The sequence below is a fragment of the Cydia amplana genome, chromosome 13, assembly GCF_948474715.1.
Source record: "Cydia amplana chromosome 13, ilCydAmpl1.1, whole genome shotgun sequence".
Taxonomy (NCBI): domain Eukaryota; kingdom Metazoa; phylum Arthropoda; class Insecta; order Lepidoptera; family Tortricidae; genus Cydia; species Cydia amplana.
Genome location: NC_086081.1, coordinates 17,246,066 through 17,270,153, shown reverse-complemented (window position 1 = coordinate 17,270,153; position 24,088 = coordinate 17,246,066). Strand labels below are relative to the sequence as shown.

The 24,088-nt window shown below is 38.5% G+C and overlaps 2 protein-coding genes across 2 annotated transcripts; both read right to left on the bottom strand.

Moving 5' to 3' along the window:
* Nucleotides 1-843: 843 nt before the first annotated feature.
* LOC134653537 (uncharacterized) lies at nucleotides 844-5,652 on the bottom strand. Its single transcript, XM_063508912.1, has 4 exons — nucleotides 4,201-5,652; nucleotides 3,683-3,748; nucleotides 3,179-3,303; nucleotides 844-909 (listed from the first exon to the last, which is right to left on the bottom strand). The coding sequence occupies exons 1-4, from the start codon at nucleotides 5,537-5,539 to the stop codon at nucleotides 883-885; spliced, it is 1,557 nt and encodes a 518-aa protein (XP_063364982.1). The 5' UTR covers nucleotides 5,540-5,652; the 3' UTR covers nucleotides 844-882.
* An 8,577-nt stretch (nucleotides 5,653-14,229) lies between these two features.
* Nucleotides 14,230-22,726, bottom strand: LOC134653305 (circadian clock-controlled protein daywake-like). The gene is made up of 5 exons (XM_063508632.1): nucleotides 22,639-22,726; nucleotides 21,509-21,728; nucleotides 16,147-16,277; nucleotides 15,458-15,610; nucleotides 14,230-14,411 (listed from the first exon to the last, which is right to left on the bottom strand). The coding sequence occupies exons 1-5, from the start codon at nucleotides 22,700-22,702 to the stop codon at nucleotides 14,242-14,244; spliced, it is 738 nt and encodes a 245-aa protein (XP_063364702.1). The 5' UTR covers nucleotides 22,703-22,726; the 3' UTR covers nucleotides 14,230-14,241.
* Between the last annotated feature and the right edge of the window lie 1,362 nt (nucleotides 22,727-24,088).

Below are 24,088 nucleotides of genomic sequence, written 5' to 3'. Positions count from 1 at the left end.
GCAAGTTTAGGACTCCTCCACACTCGTGAGCGAATCGCGGCGCGAAGCCGTGAACGCGAGTGTGGTGTCGATTTCGCGGATCTGTAAAATCGACTCCACACGCGCGTTCACGCGGCTTCGCGTTGGCTTCGCGCCGCGATTCGCGCACGAGTGTGGACGGGGAATTAAAATTACTTATTTAATTTCCGGAGTGCCTCAGAGGCTCTACCACAGGCTCTACCAAGGCTCTACCTACCTCGATCGTTTTTCGAGGTAGAGCCTCTGGCTATAATTGGTACTCGGTGGGGAACAGTTGATAACTCGAGATATAAAATTTAAGAAATTTAAACTTAAAACAGAATTACATAAGGTTAAAATATCTTCAATGTTGTGTCTCGAGTTGTCAACTTCTTCCCGCTGCATTTCCGTCCATGCTCTAGTTTTTGTCCACTTGACAGATTAAGCGATTAATGGATTAGAATTTTAATTTTAATATATAATATTGTTTAGACATTAAGGATTTTGTAATAAGTCCAAATTTGTGCATTTATATTCAAATTTGGTCAAGTGGACGAAAACTATAGAGCTGGACGAAAACGAACGCACCGACCCTAATTCCCTAAATTAGGTACACCGAGTTGATGAGTATCAATTAAAACAACATTTAATTTAGATATAAATTTATATCAATCATCTTATTTACATGTACACTAAAATAAATACTAGCTTATACGACTTATATCACACAGTGACTGGTTCAGTCTTTTTTGACGGCCTCGACGACGGGACTCGCCTCGGCCTCCGGGATTACGGCTTCTGCGACCACGGGGGCCTCGACCGGCTTCTCGGCCTCGACCGGCTTCTTGGCGTCGACCGGCTTCTCGGCCTCGACGGGAGCGCTCTTTACCCCGTTGTCGACGATATTATGCTCTGCGGAGAATCGAAATATAAAATTAAAAATGGTTCCGAAAGGCCCACCATGATTGGTTATATTTTGCGCAACAAAGTGTGTGTTATGGAGAAATCTTATCTTATCACAACAATCGGTGCAGATATAGGTATAGTTAGAATTAAACTGTAATGTTTAACATCCCATTCTATAGTTCGTTTTTTTAGCATTAGAAAGAAGGTAAGTGATCTTGACATGTCTTTTAATTGAAAAACGCTTTAAAAAAATCAGTAACTTATACTTATGAAAGCAGAAGAATATAAATGATCGTATTAGATTCATAAATTGTTACATATTTGCCGTGACTTATTTTTAAAACATGTTTTTCAATTAAGACAAAATGAGCAAAATGCGATTTTGCTCACTGTTTTTAAGTAGCAAAGTACCCTTGTTCTAGCTGCTGAGGTGAAAACTTAATTGTTGGTATATCTTAAGAAAACATGAGTGAATAGGTAAGTGATGAAGAAGGAATACATTTTTCGGGTTCTCTAATATGTTCTCACTGCTGAGGTGAAAAGTTTTGTGAACTACACGAGATCAAAGTTATTTACATCTCGTGCGCTTTTGAGTCCCTTACTACGCTCACGAATCTTTCGCTTGCACGGGACTCAAAATAAGCAAAATAAGCTCGAAGAAATATCAAACTTTGATCTCTTGTTGTACAAATAACTATTGACAATCCGCCTCTATTTCAAATTCTCTTTGACTACATGTATTGTATCGACGCACAAAAGAGTCGTAAACATAGACAAGACATCCTCTAGACTGAGCATAGTAACGCTACCCCCTCTGCCACAAATATACGGTAGTTTTACTCCATCTTCGAGTCAAGTGTCAGAATCCCGTGCCGTGATTGGTCCGTGTCTTTGAACGGACCAATCATGGCACGGGATTCGCTCACCTCGTCCCCCGTACCCCAGTATTTTTGGCAGCATCGGTTTCATGAAATAATTGCTCTAAACTCCGTCTAGAGGATTCCTAGTCTATGGTCGTAAATGAAATGACGTTTAATACGAACACTTAAAGTTAACTGCGGTTTTCTCTTTCGACCGACTTTGACTGCGATTGTTTCTGGCTAGTGGCCAAAGCTGAAAGTAGCCATTGTTTTCATACATGTATATTTTATTGACTATTATTACTTATGACATTTCTAAAACCTACATTTCTTTGGCCTTTTGCATTAAATTTTAACGTCTATTATAAGGGTTAGTTGTTTTCATGTTAGATGTTTTGTTTGTACCTAATGGGAAAAATATGTTGTGTAAGTATTACTTAAATGTTTAGAGCACTTAATTTTTAACTAAGTATATGATATGGTGATTGCTTACCAACTGATGAGAACTAGGTAGGTACATAAGTATACTAACTATTCACAAAATATTAATTTAGTAACAACACACAAAATAAGGTTAGACCATTGACACGTCAAAAACAAAGACAACAAAAGCTAATAAAAAGCACAAAACAACAACAAACAAAGCTAAAACAACAACAACATTTAAAAAAGGGTTTTACAAACTTTACCAATAAGTATCGCATGCGATTTTTGATACAATTACCTTTTTACATTGCGGCATTAGATCGATTGGCAACGTATCGAAAATCGCATGCAATTATCGGTGAGTTTTGCACAGCCCTTAAAATAAAGAGGAAAACAGGACATGACCTTGATTTGGAACTGAATTATTTTCTGCTCCCTTTCAAAGCAAACAAGGACAACGTCGGACACAGCAACACCCAACAACTACCTACTTATGAGTCTTATGACACACAAAGCTGCACGCTACAGAACCCTATTAGGTATTAAAGCACAGAAATATGGTATAAAAATTGGGACTAAGTAATGGTTAGTCTAATAAAAAGGTGCATCGAGGTAATTTAGATGTTTTGTTAAATCACTGATATCTACATTTTATTAAACAGAAGCACTTCATACTTTGGCAAGACTTACGCTACTGCAACTGCAACGCCTGTAAGTAGCAATTAGTAAGATGCCTTTGTAAGGCATCTTACTAATTGCTACTTATAGCAGAAAATGCTTTCAGTTTAGTAGATAATTGTTATTTACAACACTCTTAACCGACTATCGATGACTGAAGGCTTACGAATTAGATAACAGAGAAGACAGATACTTAATCCCATTCTTTATCAGGAGCCCGAGTCAGACTACTTGTTACGGTTCTGGTCGTATCAAAACCAGTTCGAAAGCACACAAATTGTTAAAGACTCCAGGTAACGGTCACGATGTACCTCAATGTTGCTACCCAGCGTGTTGATAGCGCTGTTGACCGCCATCGAGATGGTGGTCGCGGTCCCGTTGATCGTGGCGCCTATGGACCCTATCAGACCGGTTACGAACGCCTGCCAAGCGGCCACTATGGGTCATAACGGTACGTGTGAGTGTGGATCAGTGTGCGATGTTGGACCTAGCTTGTTAACATAAACTTTGCACAGATTTGAATAGAACAAAATTAGGTATTGTCATTATAAACGACGAAATCCATAGAAATTTGACATTAAAATAATATAGAGAGCAAATGTAAAGATAGGGTCTGTCGGTTTAGGACATAAAGTGCAGCTTGTTTCATTCAACTTAGATTTCGTATATTTCGTAGATAGGTACCCATTTATAGACGTGCACACAAAATGTTCTTATTGTCTTTAACGAACTAATAATGATTAAATAAGCTCAAGAAACTGAGCTAGGTATATGAGAAGCCTGAATATTTAGAGATCGATGATAGTGGTACATACCGTCCGATGGCCTATGTGGTTTGTGTCCGTGGCCATAGTACGGGAAGAACCCCGCCTTCACGTCGCCTTTTAGGGGAAGAGGATAAACCATTGAACATTAGAAAAACAAACATAAACTAGACTTGAAGCTGAAACATTGCGGCAAAAATATAGAGCCCGCTGAATGCCGTGACATTCGTTTTTGTTTACAGTAGGGTAGGTAACATAGTATTTGCAAAACAACCGCATATTAAGACGTCAGAATATTCAATACTTAGTTGATAAACTGAAATAGATACCTATATCACATACGAAAGAAAAAGTGAGAATGAAGCCCTTTGGTGGCGGAGGCCCAAGTGGCGGATGACAACACAAATCAAAATATTTTTTAATGAAATAATTGATTGTTCTCAAAGTTAAATAGGTACTTAAATATAAAATATTGTTGCGTAGTTGTTTATATGTGCCTATTTGTTATGTGAAGGTGTAGTTATTATTTGAGGAATTCTGAGCTGTGTAAGGTGTTATAGGATGCCTACCTTTCTCTTCCGTTGCCTCCTCTCTAGGCTTTTCAGGGTTATTGATGGTATGCTGAATTCTCTGGACGGCGCCAGCGATGCCCTGGACGATGGGGTTCCTCTGGATGATCTGCTGGATGGGGCCCTGGGAAGCGGGAGCGGGGGCGGGCGCGGGCGCGGGTGTTTCGTCAGGTTTCTTCTGTTGCTGGTCGGTCGGCTTGGCAGGCTCGGCCGGAACGACGTTGCTTCCTTCGCTGTTTGTGCTTTGCGCCGGTTTGCCAGGCTCATTGGATTGCGGCTTCGGTTGGATAAAGTTGACAAAATTCTGTAGTAGAGGCACGTTTTGAATCACTTGTGCGAATGGTCCGGTCTGGCCGGCCGGCTGCTCGTCGCTCTGAGCGCCCTGCGGCCTGCCCTGGAAGATACCTTGGATCTGATTCTGAATCGCTTGGAACACGGTCGGCTTCGACGTGGCGGCGGAGGTCTCGTCGGACTGCACGCCCGAGGCCCCGGTCGCGTTGTTGTTGCCCTGCCCGATTATATTCTGGATCTGGTTCGTGACGTTACTGAAACCGTTCGTCACAGAAGACCAGAAACCCGTCACGAAGCCGGGGAATTGTATCCCAGAGGGCTTGGCGGTGGTGGTGCTGGCGTCGTCACGGGTCTGCTTCAACACGGCCAGGTTCCGCACTCCGTTGTTCAAATCTTGAACTCCAGATTCAAATTTCTCTTCCAGAACTTTTAAACCAGACTTTACTTTCTCAATTTCCCCTTTCTTTTCTGAATCGGCCTTGTCTTGATTCCAGTAGCTCTGAATAGTAGAGTTCACCTTCTCGATGTTTTCCATAAATGTCTCTTGCAAGTCTTTGATGCTATCTTTAAGTGAGATTTCCGGTTTGTTATCGAGGAGCCATTCGCCAATGCATTCGCTGACGTCTTTGAAGCGTTGGTTGAAGGCGTCCTGGGAGTCTTTGATCATCTGTTTGATGGTGGCGACGGGAGCCGAATCATCCTCGAAATGCTCCGGATTCTGGGTCTCGTGTTCCTGTCGCTGGGGCTCGCCGGGGTGCTTCAGGTCTATTTCGACCCTCTTGACGGTATCTTCACTGTCCTTCACTACAGGTGCGACATCCTCGACAACGACTTTGACGGGTATCGGTTCGGCTTTCTTTAAGAGCTCGTTGTCGATGTCCTTAATCGTGTTCGCTTGGTCGATGGGTTCCTCGGGGGCCTTTTGCGCTTCTGTGTCGAGGACGTCTTTGATGGGATCTCCTAGTTTTTTCTCCGCTGTGGCGATGGAGGCGGAGTGCGCGGGCGCGAGTAGCGCGGCGAGGGCGAGTACAAGCACGAGAGGACGCATGGCGGCGGGGCGCGGACTGCCGGCGGCGGCCGGCAACAGGCCTTTATACGACACCTAACGGTCCCATGTTTACTCGCCGGTCGACCGACCTGTCCCCGCCGTTCCTGCTGCTTACCGAGCCTGTTACCACCAGTTGATAATTTACCACCATTACAAACAGTTACCTCTAGGTCCATGACAACTACGAGAAATGTGAGATCACGCACGTTTGGTACTGGTAAAGACGATCGTTCGCGCAGGTCGGTGTGGGATCGGAATGGAGGCCCTTCCATTTGTGCGTATCCCGTATTGCTGTTGATGCTGTAAATCAGCGTAATCTCGCCAGGTATTATTTGAATAATAAAGTAATTAGCTTTATTTACTATTTATGGAGATTCCTCGGCGCATATGTAAATAAATAGGTTGTTCTCAAAGGTCATTGTATTAATGCATCTGTTGGTTGGTTGGTTAAATTCGGCAAACATCACAAGTATAAATAAAGTGCAAAAAAGTGGATGACTAGGAAGTTGGCTACAAAAGATCCCTTACAAGTGTTAAACATAGTTAAACAATATTCGATTGAGCTGAAACATTCATTGTCAGTTGGGTGACAATGACATTGCAAAAAATTATGGTAACATCGAGCGGACACACGAGGTGGTAAAAGAACGCAAACTAATTGTGTTTGGGTTTGTTAGCATTGTCTTGATGAGTATTAGTTGTCTGAGAAAAGTACATACAATCAGCGATAAAAGCTTGTATGAAAAATAATGCGTTGTATGAGGAAATTTAAAGACTGGCATAATAAAGAAATGATTGGCGATTACTCCACCGACAAGAGCAAAGCTGATGATGATGATGATGATTAAAATGAAACGTTTGACATAAAACTTACATATATACGTTTAAACTTTATATGACCAATGTCAAAACCTGACGCACGCTATATTATAGGCGTATCCCTTTGAGCAGTTTGAGCCGCGTTTGTCGGAGACGGATATCCGACTTTCGTTTGACCTTGCCGCGGGCAGAGGTCGCGCATGAATATTCAGCGCAGGCGCAAGCGCGGGCGTAGTAGGGAAAGTTCTTTGTGATCTTCAGGACTGTTGTTATCAGCGGCTGCCGAGCGAAAACCATTTTTCGCAAATTGCGGGGATCTTTCTCTTTTACTCCAGTGACAGAGAAAAATACCCGCAATTTGCGAAATTCGGTTTTTGCGGTAGCCCCTCTGCTTCGTGCTACATAGTTTTTTGGTGCATCGCATTATTACACATTTCTTGGTCGCTCGCGTATGAGTAGAGTACCTAGGTATAGTGAGCTGAGAAATTGCTTGGAGAAATTATGAATGAAATTATTGATAAAGTCGCCAATGCACGTATTTGCGGTTGATGATACACCTGTTATTGCGATGGTAATATTATCCCAAGGGTGCGCAGTGTCATTGAAAATTGCACAAATAATGACATTGACATGTCAAGTTGTCTTATGGGTATTATGAGGAAAATAGCTGCACACAATACAGGTACCTACTTATGTATTTCATAAACAAACTTCAGAAAAGTCCGTTAGCGCGTCTCAAAGAAACATTTTACCGTAACAGTGACACCTATGGTGTAAAATAAACAACTGTCATATTTAGCGCTAGCAAATACCATTCTCGGCAACTTCAAATAGATCAGCAGGAAAAGATTTGAATCAACCATATTTGTAGGTAATATTTGTGTTGAAAGTTCAAAAACCTCTCGGCTAACGACGTTCGCCATAGTTTAGGCAAATTAATTGTTATTATTAAGAATAAATATTTAAATGTATTCTCACTGCGGAATGTAGGTCTCGGGATAGGTAAATATTTAACTGATTGTCTGAAACCGTTAGGTCCGCTATCAAACAAGTTAGTTTTGTGTTTAAATTGCTTTGATGTTCGAATATCGTGTCGGCTAGCAACGAACATGTTCGGCCAAGGATTTTGATTGCTGTGCCATTTTGTTGTCACAGTTATAATCAAAGAGAAAACCGCTAAAGATCTCAATTATTGTCAACTAGCGACTCGCCCCGGCTTCGCACGGGTAGTTCAACGAATTTACACAAAACCTTTACAAATTATACACCAAAAACTTTCTCAAGGATCACTCTATTAATAGGGTGAAAACCGCATGAAAATCCATACAGTAGTTTTTGAGTTTATCGCGAACATACAGACAGACAGACAGACGCGGCAGGAGACCTTGTTTTATAAATATGTATGTATGTATGTATTGATATGAGTAGTGCGGCTTCTTAGCCTCAACTAATATGGTCCCATCCGGCTGAAAGCACGAAACTTGGCATAGGCATAAGCTTTTCCGTTTATAAAATAGAAACGCGCCGAGTAGATACCTTTTGCCCAGTGGTTACACTTTTAAATCCCCATTTTTATATTTTATAAATTTTCATGAAAACTGTGAAAGGTACAATAAAAAATGTCTAGGAAGAGCATGTTCACCATAAAATTCTCTACAATATTGTCTTTTCAAATTATGCTTAAATTAAATCCTCCTTATAATATTTGTGTCCGACGACTAGTGGGGCCAGTAAGTGTAGTGAGTATACATGCACTTTTGCCTCAGGCGATGCCGCTTGGCAGTTGGCACAATTGTTCCTTAGGTCAAACAAAGCCGATTTAGCCCGGTATAGATAGCCACGAAACCGCGTGCCTATACCCCGCAAAAAGAGGGGAGGAAAGGATCGGTTCCCCAGGTCCAAGCTCTGCTATATTTCTTCCTGCTCTAAGCCACTAATTAGACTTCTTTTTAGTTGAGTTCCATGGAACCCATTAATTAAGCCTCATCGGCAACTGGTTGTCGTGTTTTGAAGCAGGCCGTTGACCTCTTGTTGCATCGTGCAGGGTTACCAATACCAACTGTCATAGGTACTTAATACGGTCGTAATATCACACTTGGGGGCCTAGTCAAGAGAACAATCGTACATCGACAAACGCTAAATGAAAAGAATAAATGTGACTTTTGCATACATTATTTAAGTTTCGATTGGCGTTGTTGGACGCATTTTGGTTGTTTAAGTAGGTAAATGAGAGATATACGTTTTATTTTGAAACTACATACCTAGTGTCTGCCCGCGACTTCGTCTGCGTGCAATGATGATGATGATTGATAAAAACTATCCTATGTCCATCCTCGGGCCGAGTCGGGCCTATCTCCATACCAAATTTCATCTAAATCGGTTCAGCGGTTTAAGCGTGAAGAGGTAACAGAGAGACAGAGTAACTTTTGCATTTATAATATTAGTAGAAGAGATTAGCTTGGCTAGGCAATTGCGTCCCTGCCGGTTGTGATAAATAAATAAATATAGGAAGTAGGCCGATTCGGATTGAACGATTTGTTAATATTTTGATCTTGTTTTGGTTTGACCTTGACGATCACTCTCGCTGATACAGTCCTTGCCTCATTCTCCATTGATTTGACGTATTAAAATGAGACAGAAAATATGTGTCGAAGTCTAGTCAAAGGTCCCCCTTTGTCGCTTACAATAAGGACGAGATTTGCTTGTATCTTTATACGAATAACCTGTCCAAGCGTCCTTATGGCAAGCGATAAAGTGGGACTCTTTGCTTGGAAACGAAACGACACATATATTGATCGCGTTTACTTGCTTGCATGGATGCACTGGATGCGAGTAAGTACTTAAATGCAGTAAGGGTGAAACAGGGTCAAGGTCAACCGAGGTAAATGCGTCTCTTAAAGATTTCTTCTAAATGGAACATTTTAGAACTATTATAACTATTGTAAGTGTAAATTTCATTCGATAGCGTAACCAAACTTTTGGCGCGTTGTTTCATGCGCTGCAATTGACGCTGACTGTACATACTCGTACCTACTTTAAATAAATATGAAATCATTAGACGAGTTTTTAATTACCAAATACCATTACCCAATACCTGGTACTTCCAAGCTTGGATCGTCGGAACAAAAAATTAAAACTCAAACCAAAAACGAGAAAAGGAAGAAACCCGCTGTTGACTCACCGAAGATAGAACGGAATACAGGAATTAACGCTCAAAGTGACACGGACAATGGATCACACGAGAACGAGAACAATCGGAAAACGACTTTTAATGAGCTGTTAAGACGGGTAAAGGAGGTGATTTTTCTAAATAGTATAAGTATCCAAGACAAAATTCAAGGCGTAATTAAATTGTGTGTGGAATGGATGGTGATTCTGGCGGCAGGATTCTTTTCAGACTCAAGTATAGTTAAAGGTTTTTTGCAGTTTGTTAATTATGGCTAGCTCTAGTAAATCCATTAGTTTAAATATTATTCAATGGAATGCCCAGAGTCTGTTAGGCAAGCTTAAATCGTTTCAAGAATTGTTAAGATTACAAAAAGTTCATATTGCTGTGGTAAGCGAAACATGGTTGTCAAAAGATTATAGCGTTAGAGTTAATGGTTATCAGGTTTACAGAAAGGATAGACTTGATGGTTACGGGGGTGTAATGATTCTCGTACATAACTCTATTCAATCTCTAATATCCAATGTTGTCATTAGTAACACAGGTATTGAATTTCTGAAGGTTAAGCTTTTAGGATGCCGAGTTATTGAAAACATTGTTGCAATTTATTGTCCTAGTAAAATAAATACAAGTCAAACGGATTGGGACGAAGTCTTAGGTCATTGTGAGCCGAAAACCTTAGTCCTTGGCGACTTTAATGGGCATCACTCTAGTTGGTCGTGTAAGACGGATCCAAGAGGTAATCAAATTTATAATTCTATTTTGGACAGTGTTAAACATAGTTAAACAATATTCGATTGAGCTGAAACATTCATTGTCAGTTGGGTGACAATGACATTGCAAAAAATTATGGTAACATCGAGCGGACACACGAGGTGGTAAAAGAACGCAAACTAATTGTGTTTGGGTTTGTTAGCATTGTCTTGATGAGTATTAGTTGTCTGAGAAAAGTACATACAATCAGCGATAAAAGCTTGTATGAAAAATAATGCGTTGTATGAGGAAATTTAAAGACTGGCATAATAAAGAAATGATTGGCGATTACTCCACCGACAAGAGCAAAGCTGATGATGATGATGATGATTAAAATGAAACGTTTGACATAAAACTTACATATATACGTTTAAACTTTATATGACCAATGTCAAAACCTGACGCACGCTATATTATAGGCGTATCCCTTTGAGCAGTTTGAGCCGCGTTTGTCGGAGACGGATATCCGACTTTCGTTTGACCTTGCCGCGGGCAGAGGTCGCGCATGAATATTCAGCGCAGGCGCAAGCGCGGGCGTAGTAGGGAAAGTTCTTTGTGATCTTCAGGACTGTTGTTATCAGCGGCTGCCGAGCGAAAACCATTTTTCGCAAATTGCGGGGATCTTTCTCTTTTACTCCAGTGACAGAGAAAAATACCCGCAATTTGCGAAATTCGGTTTTTGCGGTAGCCCCTCTGCTTCGTGCTACATAGTTTTTTGGTGCATCGCATTATTACACATTTCTTGGTCGCTCGCGTATGAGTAGAGTACCTAGGTATAGTGAGCTGAGAAATTGCTTGGAGAAATTATGAATGAAATTATTGATAAAGTCGCCAATGCACGTATTTGCGGTTGATGATACACCTGTTATTGCGATGGTAATATTATCCCAAGGGTGCGCAGTGTCATTGAAAATTGCACAAATAATGACATTGACATGTCAAGTTGTCTTATGGGTATTATGAGGAAAATAGCTGCACACAATACAGGTACCTACTTATGTATTTCATAAACAAACTTCAGAAAAGTCCGTTAGCGCGTCTCAAAGAAACATTTTACCGTAACAGTGACACCTATGGTGTAAAATAAACAACTGTCATATTTAGCGCTAGCAAATACCATTCTCGGCAACTTCAAATAGATCAGCAGGAAAAGATTTGAATCAACCATATTTGTAGGTAATATTTGTGTTGAAAGTTCAAAAACCTCTCGGCTAACGACGTTCGCCATAGTTTAGGCAAATTAATTGTTATTATTAAGAATAAATATTTAAATGTATTCTCACTGCGGAATGTAGGTCTCGGGATAGGTAAATATTTAACTGATTGTCTGAAACCGTTAGGTCCGCTATCAAACAAGTTAGTTTTGTGTTTAAATTGCTTTGATGTTCGAATATCGTGTCGGCTAGCAACGAACATGTTCGGCCAAGGATTTTGATTGCTGTGCCATTTTGTTGTCACAGTTATAATCAAAGAGAAAACCGCTAAAGATCTCAATTATTGTCAACTAGCGACTCGCCCCGGCTTCGCACGGGTAGTTCAACGAATTTACACAAAACCTTTACAAATTATACACCAAAAACTTTCTCAAGGATCACTCTATTAATAGGGTGAAAACCGCATGAAAATCCATACAGTAGTTTTTGAGTTTATCGCGAACATACAGACAGACAGACAGACGCGGCAGGAGACCTTGTTTTATAAATATGTATGTATGTATGTATTGATATGAGTAGTGCGGCTTCTTAGCCTCAACTAATATGGTCCCATCCGGCTGAAAGCACGAAACTTGGCATAGGCATAAGCTTTTCCGTTTATAAAATAGAAACGCGCCGAGTAGATACCTTTTGCCCAGTGGTTACACTTTTAAATCCCCATTTTTATATTTTATAAATTTTCATGAAAACTGTGAAAGGTACAATAAAAAATGTCTAGGAAGAGCATGTTCACCATAAAATTCTCTACAATATTGTCTTTTCAAATTATGCTTAAATTAAATCCTCCTTATAATATTTGTGTCCGACGACTAGTGGGGCCAGTAAGTGTAGTGAGTATACATGCACTTTTGCCTCAGGCGATGCCGCTTGGCAGTTGGCACAATTGTTCCTTAGGTCAAACAAAGCCGATTTAGCCCGGTATAGATAGCCACGAAACCGCGTGCCTATACCCCGCAAAAAGAGGGGAGGAAAGGATCGGTTCCCCAGGTCCAAGCTCTGCTATATTTCTTCCTGCTCTAAGCCACTAATTAGACTTCTTTTTAGTTGAGTTCCATGGAACCCATTAATTAAGCCTCATCGGCAACTGGTTGTCGTGTTTTGAAGCAGGCCGTTGACCTCTTGTTGCATCGTGCAGGGTTACCAATACCAACTGTCATAGGTACTTAATACGGTCGTAATATCACACTTGGGGGCCTAGTCAAGAGAACAATCGTACATCGACAAACGCTAAATGAAAAGAATAAATGTGACTTTTGCATACATTATTTAAGTTTCGATTGGCGTTGTTGGACGCATTTTGGTTGTTTAAGTAGGTAAATGAGAGATATACGTTTTATTTTGAAACTACATACCTAGTGTCTGCCCGCGACTTCGTCTGCGTGCAATGATGATGATGATTGATAAAAACTATCCTATGTCCATCCTCGGGCCGAGTCGGGCCTATCTCCATACCAAATTTCATCTAAATCGGTTCAGCGGTTTAAGCGTGAAGAGGTAACAGAGAGACAGAGTAACTTTTGCATTTATAATATTAGTAGAAGAGATTAGCTTGGCTAGGCAATTGCGTCCCTGCCGGTTGTGATAAATAAATAAATATAGGAAGTAGGCCGATTCGGATTGAACGATTTGTTAATATTTTGATCTTGTTTTGGTTTGACCTTGACGATCACTCTCGCTGATACAGTCCTTGCCTCATTCTCCATTGATTTGACGTATTAAAATGAGACAGAAAATATGTGTCGAAGTCTAGTCAAAGGTCCCCCTTTGTCGCTTACAATAAGGACGAGATTTGCTTGTATCTTTATACGAATAACCTGTCCAAGCGTCCTTATGGCAAGCGATAAAGTGGGACTCTTTGCTTGGAAACGAAACGACACATATATTGATCGCGTTTACTTGCTTGCATGGATGCACTGGATGCGAGTAAGTACTTAAATGCAGTAAGGGTGAAACAGGGTCAAGGTCAACCGAGGTAAATGCGTCTCTTAAAGATTTCTTCTAAATGGAACATTTTAGAACTATTATAACTATTGTAAGTGTAAATTTCATTCGATAGCGTAACCAAACTTTTGGCGCGTTGTTTCATGCGCTGCAATTGACGCTGACTGTACATACTCGTACCTACTTTAAATAAATATGAAATCATTAGACGAGTTTTTAATTACCAAAAACGTGTGTTTTGAGCGGAATAATAGGTACAAAAATTATCCTCGTTAATAAAAAAATATTCAGCGCTGGAGTGTGTGGCATCCCTGCGCTTGCGTCCCGTTACGCTGCGCGGGCGCCACATTTCGGACAAGTTTTTGTGTGAATTTGTTTTTTATTGGTAATCAATGGCGCCTGATTCCGGAATCGGTGCTCCTTAGCACGTATTTAATACAATAATTGTTTTGGTGTTATTCCGATAAATATAAAATTGGTTTATTTTTAATATTTTTATTTACGGGCGAGTTGATAGATTCTAACGATATGTATACCTCCGGTTCAAAGAAGACCATCACTACTATCATGTTGTAACACTTAAATTTGATGAGGATGTGATTGATTGATATTTAAAAACTGTTGGAGCACTAAGTAGCCAGTAGGTACGGAGCAAAGTAGGCACATTTTACAGAACCATTTTGCGCAGCTAGCTCTTAATTTACATGGAGTTGGAGAGGGTTGCGTCTTTATGAACTTACACTATCATTAATTTCTTCTTCTCTTATTTATTTGAATATTTAATTATCTGCATTCAGTTTATTCACAATTTAATCATAATAAGGTAAAGGTCCCTCGACGAGCTCCTCGATCGGGACGGCGAGGAAGAACTTCTCAATGGACCTCACGACGTTCTCGGTCGCGAAGTCTATGACCGGCTTCCCGAACTCGTCTGCTATCAGCCGCCAGTTCTCGTTGATGAACGTCAACACCGTGTTGCCTGCAAATAAATTATTGGGTCAAAAATAATACTGTGTTCACGTCTTTCCTGTGGACATACACAAGAGTTAAGGGCTATAAAGGTTAATTTTCTTATTTAATCCTTATCCACGTGAAAAGGTTCTCCTTTTATTTAGAGAACTATGATAAAATCATTACTTACATGCCCACAAGCTGTTAACTATTGCCCACAGCAGAGAAAAATGTACAGTACACACTAGTTTTGAATAATTTTACGGTTTAGACTCACTTGTTTTAAGACTTTTAAGTCACTCGCGCGACATGTTTCGGAGAGCCTAGGTCTCCTTTCTCAAGCACTAACAGTGCGAGCAGCAGCTAATGTTCGCATGTCTCACAACAGTTTAAATTCGATTAACACACTAGTTTTCTAAATAAGAACAGCCCTTAACTCTTGTGTATGTAAAGAACTCTCAGGAAAGACGTGAACACAGTATTATTTTTGACCCTATTGGGATCAATATTTGAGGGCCTCCGGGCCGAGTCGGTAACCCTGCCTACGAAGCCCTACCTGCCTACCTACGAAGAAGAAGGGGTTTGAATACTGCTAAGGGCGTAAGGGCATCTATTTGTCTGCTTATCATAAATATAATATTTGCTCATGCGTTATGGATGTTTTTAATGTATTTGTACCTATATATATAAGTATTTATATATCGGTAGCTAGGTATATTAATATATATCGTTGTCTAGTACCCACATCATAAGCCTAATCTTAATGTGGGATATTGATCCATCTCTGTAAAATTGTCCTATATATAGTAGGTAAGTATTTAACTATTTACCAGTAGTAGTAGTAGATATGCAACATAATTTGTTTAATAATTGCTTTTCTTATCTCTTTCTGATAGTGCGTATAAACATTTACGATGGGATCATGAAGAGTACACATCCCATTATTCCTTAGGCGCTTTTTGTATGAAGATCGCCAAGAAATCATGCAAAAATACATTTACGAAGCTGACTCCTAAAGTTTATTAATTAGAGAGGCATTTTAAGAAAATAAAGATGTTTAAATTGTTAACGTACTCAATTCTGGGTTGCCTTTGAAGAGGTTTGTCATGTTGAACGAGACCTGCCCGTAGTCGATGGTGTACTGGTAGCCCTTGGCGTGGAAATGTTTCCTGCCTTTGTCGTCGGGCACGACGGCGGTGTTGATCGTCACCTTCATTTTGAAGTTAGCTGTGAAGAACGTCATTAAGAGTATCTGGGTCATAAACAATCACAGTTAAACCTCGAGACAAATTCACGTTTGTCTTTTCTGTGAAAGTGAAAGTCTTTATTATTCAATTTAGGCATATTATAATGCAGTTATGAATGTCAGACTCCACCGGTGCTAACCCTACACCACAGCCCCGAGAAGATAGCAAGAAAGCAAGAAACTCGATGGTCCTCATTTTTTCAAATAACTATACATAAAATCTTAAAAATACATACCTACGTATAACGCTTCCAGAAAGTACATAATCATTAAATGAAAAAAAAAAAATACAGTTTTTAGGAATAAAATAAATTCAAAGTTGTCTGTAAATATTGGGCGCAGTTAGTTAACGATTGCAAACCAGCGCCGTTTTCAATCCAGCTGGAAGTTCGCGGGATCGGAGCGAATACAGCTGGATCCAGCTCGGATCCAGCAATCATCGTTTGACTATCATAGTTTTAATTATTTCTACTAGTTTCTCTGTGCCTGAAGAAGAAGAAATTTTACGATTTCTTACTCATCTTCACTTTGAGGTCTCCATCTCCGTCAATGGGCATCACCAGAACCCTCCCGTGCGCCTTGTAGGAGCCCTTCAGTGATAAGTTACCGTGGACCTCCATCATGAATTTGTGTTTTTTGAAATTTGATCTGCAAAAAAATAAAGTACTTACGGGCGATTCTCAGAGATGACGTTCGGTGCCTGACTTCGGTGCCGAATTTTATTTTTTACTTATTTGATACACAACTTTATTTCCTAAAATCTAGCCTTAATATAAAAAATATTGGTAGTGGAGGCCTCCATTAGAACCTTATAGTTTCTTTGATATTTGAGATTTAAAAAACACCGAAATCATGTGCAGGCACTGAAATCAATTTGCGTCACCGAATTCAAAAATGCTTACACAGAAATCACACTTCAATTTTATGTCTAAATTATATTATAATTTATTAATATTTTTTATTCTTATTTGATGATAACTATGATAAGCGATGTAGCGAGGCTAATGATATAGCATAGCTTACATAAATGTAATAAATAGTACCTTTGTTTACTCAAGATTTTAAAATAATCAAGTTGCGGCTTATGAAACAACATCTAGAAGATATCCCACACTAATTGACTATCCTCATACAATAGGGCGATGTATGGTCCTGAAACGAGTTTCAGACATGTCGACCACAAATTCGCACATAAGTGCTATGAAGAAGAAAAAATGAATGAAAATGAAAATGAAAATGAAAATGAAAATTTATTCATAACATTAGGTTACAAGTCAAAGATTACATAAAATCTGAAATATCATTGTAGATATACTTATACGTATTACACTTATTAATTATTAATACATATGTCGTAGTATACATGTTTATTTATTATAATTAATTTTATTTAGGTAAGTAACATCATCAGTTTTGCATGAAAGATATTCATCAATATCGTAAAACGGTGATTTTAGTAACCAGTGTTTTAGTTTCATTTTAAAATTATGGAAGGAAGGTGCATCTCTGATACTTTTAGGCAGGTGGTTGTATATGCGTGGACCAAGTACATAATGTTTGTTTCACACAATCCAACGGCACACTCATCAAAAAGAAACTTATGTTACCTACACCCGATAAACAAGATACTTTTGAGTGGTATTCAATGCTCAGAAATATTTAATGCACTTATAAAACAATGTAAACAATACGGAAAACAAGTATTTTGCTAGACTTATAAATAGGTATGTAGTATTTTTGAATGACAGAGGTTTAAAGTGTGAACTCCCTCAATTTAGAACTATTTGAAGTTGTTGACTAATGCTTAAAGATAAAATCACCTATTAATTATGATCTCCTGCACCCTCACACACTTGAGCTAAATTGTAACTCCGATATTTAAACATAAATACATCAGACATTGAGGATTGTTAAAACATTGGCTATGTTGAATTTGTGTTCATGGCTATGCTTTAGAAACATTGATCAGTAGGTACGTTCAGTGCCTTTGAAGCGATATCGACAATAGAAGGCCACTTTATTTGTAATCCCTTGTTTTGTGGGTGCACCTTGCATAGTATGTAAAACACAAGTTATTTTAAACGAAGTGGGATTAACTGCATTTATTTAATATGGCTGACACGTTTAAAGGTATCGTGGTGTAGGGTCTCAAGTGATACAGAGGACAAATTCACATAATATACTCAATTGGTTTGAAGATAAATCAAGACAACAGCGAAAAGAGAGAAAGAAACATTGGGTCTACGATTTTCAACATACGTCTCGTGAAAAAAAACACTACTCATTGTAAACTAGTGATTTTGTTTACTTATACTATGACTTAATTTACGTACAAGCATAGTTTTACGTTTATAAAGCGTATCTTGAACTTTTTAGGTGTGATAAGTTAGAAAATAAAGTACAACAAACTAGTTTACAAAGCAGGATTTGAATTCGGTGATCACTTTCTTGATATCGGTGGTCAAAAAATCCACCGAAACCAAGGAAATCAACACCAGTGATGTCAAAATTAATCGCTTTTTAGCAATTACAGAAATAGTATGAATGATACAGAGGAGACGTAATAATGACGGGTTTAGGTACTTTCGAGGATTTCTTAATCACTTGCATAACGATAAATGCACTAAAACTGTGGGAGAATATTGCACCACCGATCTCAAAAAAACATAGAACCAAATCCACCGAATGACAGAGAAACATTTAAAAAACTACCTTAGTATACTGTGACTGCACCTCTACTTTATTCAATGGTTAAGGCACAACTAAAGCATACTTTGTTTGAGCCACTGAGTTCCTGGTCTACAACTTTGTAAGAGTACCGACATGGTTTGTAAATTACACCGAAATCAGTCAATAGCCCGGGACACATCGTAAATTCAATTCTTTACGTAATGCATGACCTGAAACACTGAATTTTAGAGAATAGAAAAAAAATAAAAATTTAAAAACGTTTTGACATCTGACATTACCATCATTTAGTTCAGAGATACAACATACCTTTATATAAGTGCAAACATATAAGTATGCATATAGTTTATACCTATCACTATAAGAAGTAATGTTTATATAATGAAGATATTTCACAATAAGGGCAAGTATAAACGGGAGGGCGGGATTCTAATCTATTCGACGAAGCAACTTGGATAATTATGATCGAACTTCACTTATGGTAAGTTCGTTTAATCATTAATTATCCTCTTTGCTTCGTCTTCTAGATTAGAAATAAACACAATGTAGACCTTGAGAGGAATAGTGAAATATCGAAATAATAAATAAACCAAGTTAATAATAAGCAAATAAATTTAATACTTTAACCAAAACAAATTGTCTGTAACCATTGAATGGTTACCAAAGTAATAACACAATTAATTAAAGTACATTAGACATAATAGTTTTGGCAAAGGTTGAATTATCGGTCTCTTTAATACATCTGTTATAAAATTTACCAAATATAACTGAAGATCCGCTCCATCCTGCGGTTTTCCTTATTACATCCAAATTTACTCCCAGACTATGCGCTTTAGAGGTCGCCGCATGTCGCGTACTATGAGCGGTAAACATTGTGATATCTATACCACATTCTCCTAAAGTTAATCTAATCCAACGACTTATCGTTTGTGAAGTTACTGGTTTATGAGGTTTTTTTAGACTCACAAAGAGAGAATCGTGATTGTGACGTAACAATTTGGTTCTATCTATGTAAACAGATAGTGTTTTAACCGGACAAATTTCTGGCTTTTCCGGAAATGCCGGTAAGGTCAACAAAGGTTGAGCTGCACCCAGCCTCGAGGTTTTAATGAGATCGGGAATTTTAATAGTGACTTCATTTATATTAAATTCAACATTACTTACAAGAATTTTAGTTAATGTCTGAGCCCTGTGCGCTGTTACGAGAGCGAGCAGAGTAACAAGTTTTCTAGTTATCTTATCCAGATCAAGATTTTGATTAGGGAACCAAGATGCTAAGTTGTCTAATACTGTTGAAGTGTTCCATGTTTGATTATATTTAGGTAAAGGCGGGCGCATTCTGTAAACGCCCTTGAAAAAACGTTTAATACGATCATCGTTACCAATATGCGTGCCTAAAAGTAGGGACAGAGCAGATCTGCAGCTGTTTAAAGTACCGTACTGAGCATTACCTTCATACAACTGTGTAAGGAAAGTTAATACTTCTGTTATTGAAGAAGTGAATAAATCAACGTTATTAATAGTACAGAAACTGTGCCATTTCTTTAGGCAAGAATCATACTGCTTAATAGAATTATCGGATAGAGATGCAACCATTATATTTATGGATGACGGAGGGGTCCCATGTTTTAGTAGCGACTCCCGGATAAGACTCCGGCAACCAGGGTAAGTCGGCGGTGTACGCTGCGATCGCTGGAATTAGATATGATCAGGTCGCTACTAGGTTCAAAATATAAGGGCTCCGTGGCAAGGAGTTGCTTAAATAGGGGAAACCACGGTTGAGTTGGCCAAAAGGGGACTACCATTCAATGTGTTGAGCAAACACATTACTTTGATATAAAGAATATGATCAGTTAACTAATACCTTATGCGTGAACACCGATAATAACTCCGATATAATGCCCCATCTTGAGTAATAATTTTTTGTTCCAAAAAATCTGGGCGCGGGACAGGCCCACCGAACATCATTTTTCGCATTTGGATATTTTTTTAATGTTATATATAAATAATAAATAATAATTAATTCAGATTTATTGAACAGTAAATTCAATAACTTTTTGCTCCGGACACGTAAAAATGGCCCTCCTGAGAAATGCCTTTTACCTATTAATTTGTGGGGCAATTTGTCCAGCCTTCTGGGCGGTTACCGAGTGAACAACCCTTTTAATTTATAGGTACGTTTTAAAATTAAGTTTACAATATTATTTAATGTGATTAAAACATTAATTTTGCTTTGCTAATCCGCATTGCAATATACATAACGTGCTAGTCAATCAGTGCTAATCCGAGTCTCTTATAAATATAAAAATTAATAAAATTTCTAAATATAAGTACAATAAAACAGTCGTATACATTTTTGTACCTCCTAAAAGTCAACGCACCGCCAAAACTATTGAAGGTGAACGTCAAAGTTGGGACCTATAAATATTTACGTTTTGCACATTATTTAACAAAGACGTGTGGTGGAAAACTGTAAACATAATTATGTTTGACGTCGACAGTACCTTGGAATTGAATACGTTATTTTATAAACAGGAGATCTACAAAGTGTACAATACCACTAAATACTTCTACATAACAAATGGCATGCAATTTTACTTCATCATTCTATGGAACTTGCTAACTATGTAAAAAAACCGCCATATTGAAAATGTCAAAAAATATGAATTTACAAGTGACTTTGTTTACATAGTTAGCAAGTTCTATAGAATGATACTCTAGGTACCTCACAGGTACCTACCTGCTGGCTAAGTAGGAGCAACGAATTCAAGGGCAACGAGCAATGAATTCGATGAAATGCCATGATCACAATGTATTTATAATGCAAATCGCATGCGATTATCGACGTTTGGAGAGGCCTTAAAAATATATTTGAAAATTCAATCCCCAATAAGAAAATGGGGCAGAAAGTTATTAACCACTTCTATAATAAATTTGAATAAATAAAGTAATGAATCCTGTTAACCTACATGTAGATGTCTAATATGATAGCTAAAGGTAGTGTTGTAAACTTTAAAGGGAAGGGGTCGTTCTTAAAATAAAATTACCATTGCGGTCCGTCTCCTTGAGTTTATTAAATATGCAAAAAAAAGTTAGGTCGACGGTCCGGATGCCAACCGCCGTCCGCCACGACGCCTGGTGACCCCTGAGACAGACCATACGTTTGTCTGTCACCGACGTGCTATACTCACTCAACATTGTCTATCACCAGGTTCCTGAATCCCGTCATTTTCCCGTTGTACAAAGAAGCCTTCAGCCCGGGCAGGGGCAGCGACAGTTTCTCGATGGTGAACGGGTCCAGGGTCGGCACTCCCATGGCCGGGAGACCCCTCACGAACTCCGGGAGCGCATCTATAGTCGACTGCAGTATGCACGTGTTGTTGTCTGCCGTGCAGGGGTGTATGAAGTCCGCTAAAACACGTTAACTCACATTTATAGACGGGTCTATCGCGAATTCATTTTATTACATTTATTTACCGACGCTTCGACAAAATGACAATTAAATATACGAGTATGTATATGTGTTCAAAACGCGAAAGCTTTAAATATTATAAGTCCGCTGAAGGTAGGTACCTAAAGTTAGACCAAGCTAAGTTAGCAGCGATTCTGATAGCCCAGACTATAAGTAACTAACTTGTATAAAATTATGAATTTATGACGTTCAAATAACACTTGCACAGTCTGGGCATCAAAGTCGCTGCCAACTTGGCTTGGTCTAATATTGATACCCAAGCAAGCGAAATATTCTAAAATTGAACCATGAGCGCAGCGAGTTGCCGGGTGTGACTAGGGATACTCGCCGATCAGTTTATTAAAAAAAAACTTTGCTACCGAGAGAAACTTCAAAAAGCTTAACTCCACTAATATTTTTCCAGTACTGGCACTAATCCCTACTAAATATTATAAATGAGAAAGTACCTCTGTCTGTCTGTTAGAGTCTGTTCGGAAAGAGAAGAGTCGTGGAATGTATTGGGCCCCATACATTCCACGACTCTTCTCTTTCCGCACAGACTCTACGTCTTTTATTACCTACGCCTAATACGCCGCTTAACCAATTAAGAAGAAATTTGGTATGTAAATAGGTATTTAGATTGCGAGACTCAATCTAAATACATACCTAGAAAGGATAGTTTTTATCAACCACCATCATCAAACACCGCATACGAAGTTGCTGGCAGAAGATTATATGTAGGTATATTATGTAAGTACTGATAAAATATTTTTGTAAGATTTTTGTTTGCAAAGTTTTTCCGCTGTTTACTTTTAAGTTTTAACTAAGTACCTACACTATAATGATTACCTATTAATTTAAAATACTCACGTATTTTCGCAAGTCCCTTTTCAAACACAAAAACAGCTAAAAATAATGTGCACAGATTCCACATTTATGAGGTTTAACTTTCAAAAATGTGTATAAAAATAATATGGGCTGCTGTGAACAGTAAAACGTAAGTACATGGACTAAGACGATACTCGACCGCACTCTGTTGTTAAATACATAAATTCTGTCCACGTCATCATTTTTACAAGTAGAAACCAGTTTGACAAAAAATTACAAAATATAAGTACATAATATTTGACATGACCAGACGTTCAAGAGCAAACACTTCAGGGCCGTATACTCAGCTAATTATAAAAGTAATTATATTTATTTATTTAGTTCGGTCATCGAGAATAATTTCATATTTCATACATGGGTGCAGCGACGGAATGCATATAGACGTAGCTTAGTACATTTATGACTTCATAAAACTGTCCACATGACTGACTGACACCTACTAAGTAATTTATCTGACACTGACAGTTATCACTTTATAAATATGTATCCCGTTTAAACATTACCCATACACCATTTCCCGCTATAAAAAAAAGTTCTAATTGGTCACTAAAAGTTTTGATTAGCTAAAATAAAATATTATAAATGTCAAACATTTTGCACGGCTTTGACGTTGTCAAGCTGCGCGCAGTACCTAAAGTGTCATTCTATGGAACTTGCTAACTACACTATGTAAACAAACCGCCATACCGAAATTGCCTCTGAATGTGAATTTACTAGTGACTTTTGTTTACATAGTTAGCAAATTCCATAGAATGACACTAAACAGTTGAGTCGCTCGCAGTTCGCAGCATAATACCCAATGTGGGGTAAGTTTTAAGTTTTAAATTTAGTCAGACTTCTATTGTTAATTTAGGTCGTTGCTTACCATTAAATCAAGGGCTTAAAGAGTTGTCCAGTCCAGGAGAACGTTTATTTCGAGTAATACCAGAAATGAGGACAAAAAAAATATTATAAGATCTAAAATAATCTTTCTGGAACAAAATATAAAAATAAATTTCGTTCAGTAGTTTCATGTAAACAGCGCATTATGTACCTATGACGCTATAGTCATAAGCATAAGAATTGACAACTGACAGTGAGTGGCGTATGACATTTCATTATTGGAAGGAGTTGGTTTTGAACATGCAATTCCTAAATATACAGTGTGTAAAATGCAATACGGGTGAATATTTAAACGGTTAGCACCTATGCTAATATATGCCTATGCCTATGCTTAAATCTATCTATAGGTACTTCTTAGGTCCTAACCTAAGAAGTGTAGATAGATTTTGATTAGAAATACCTACAATGAAAAATGATACGAGCTTTTAAAGTAATTGTCAACGCTGGTTGGCAGTTACTATAAAAAACTCATATCTCGTAATGTCATGTCATCTTATGTTTTTGTTTGCAGTACATTGCTGTTCGGTAAATTAAAAAAAATACGGGGTCA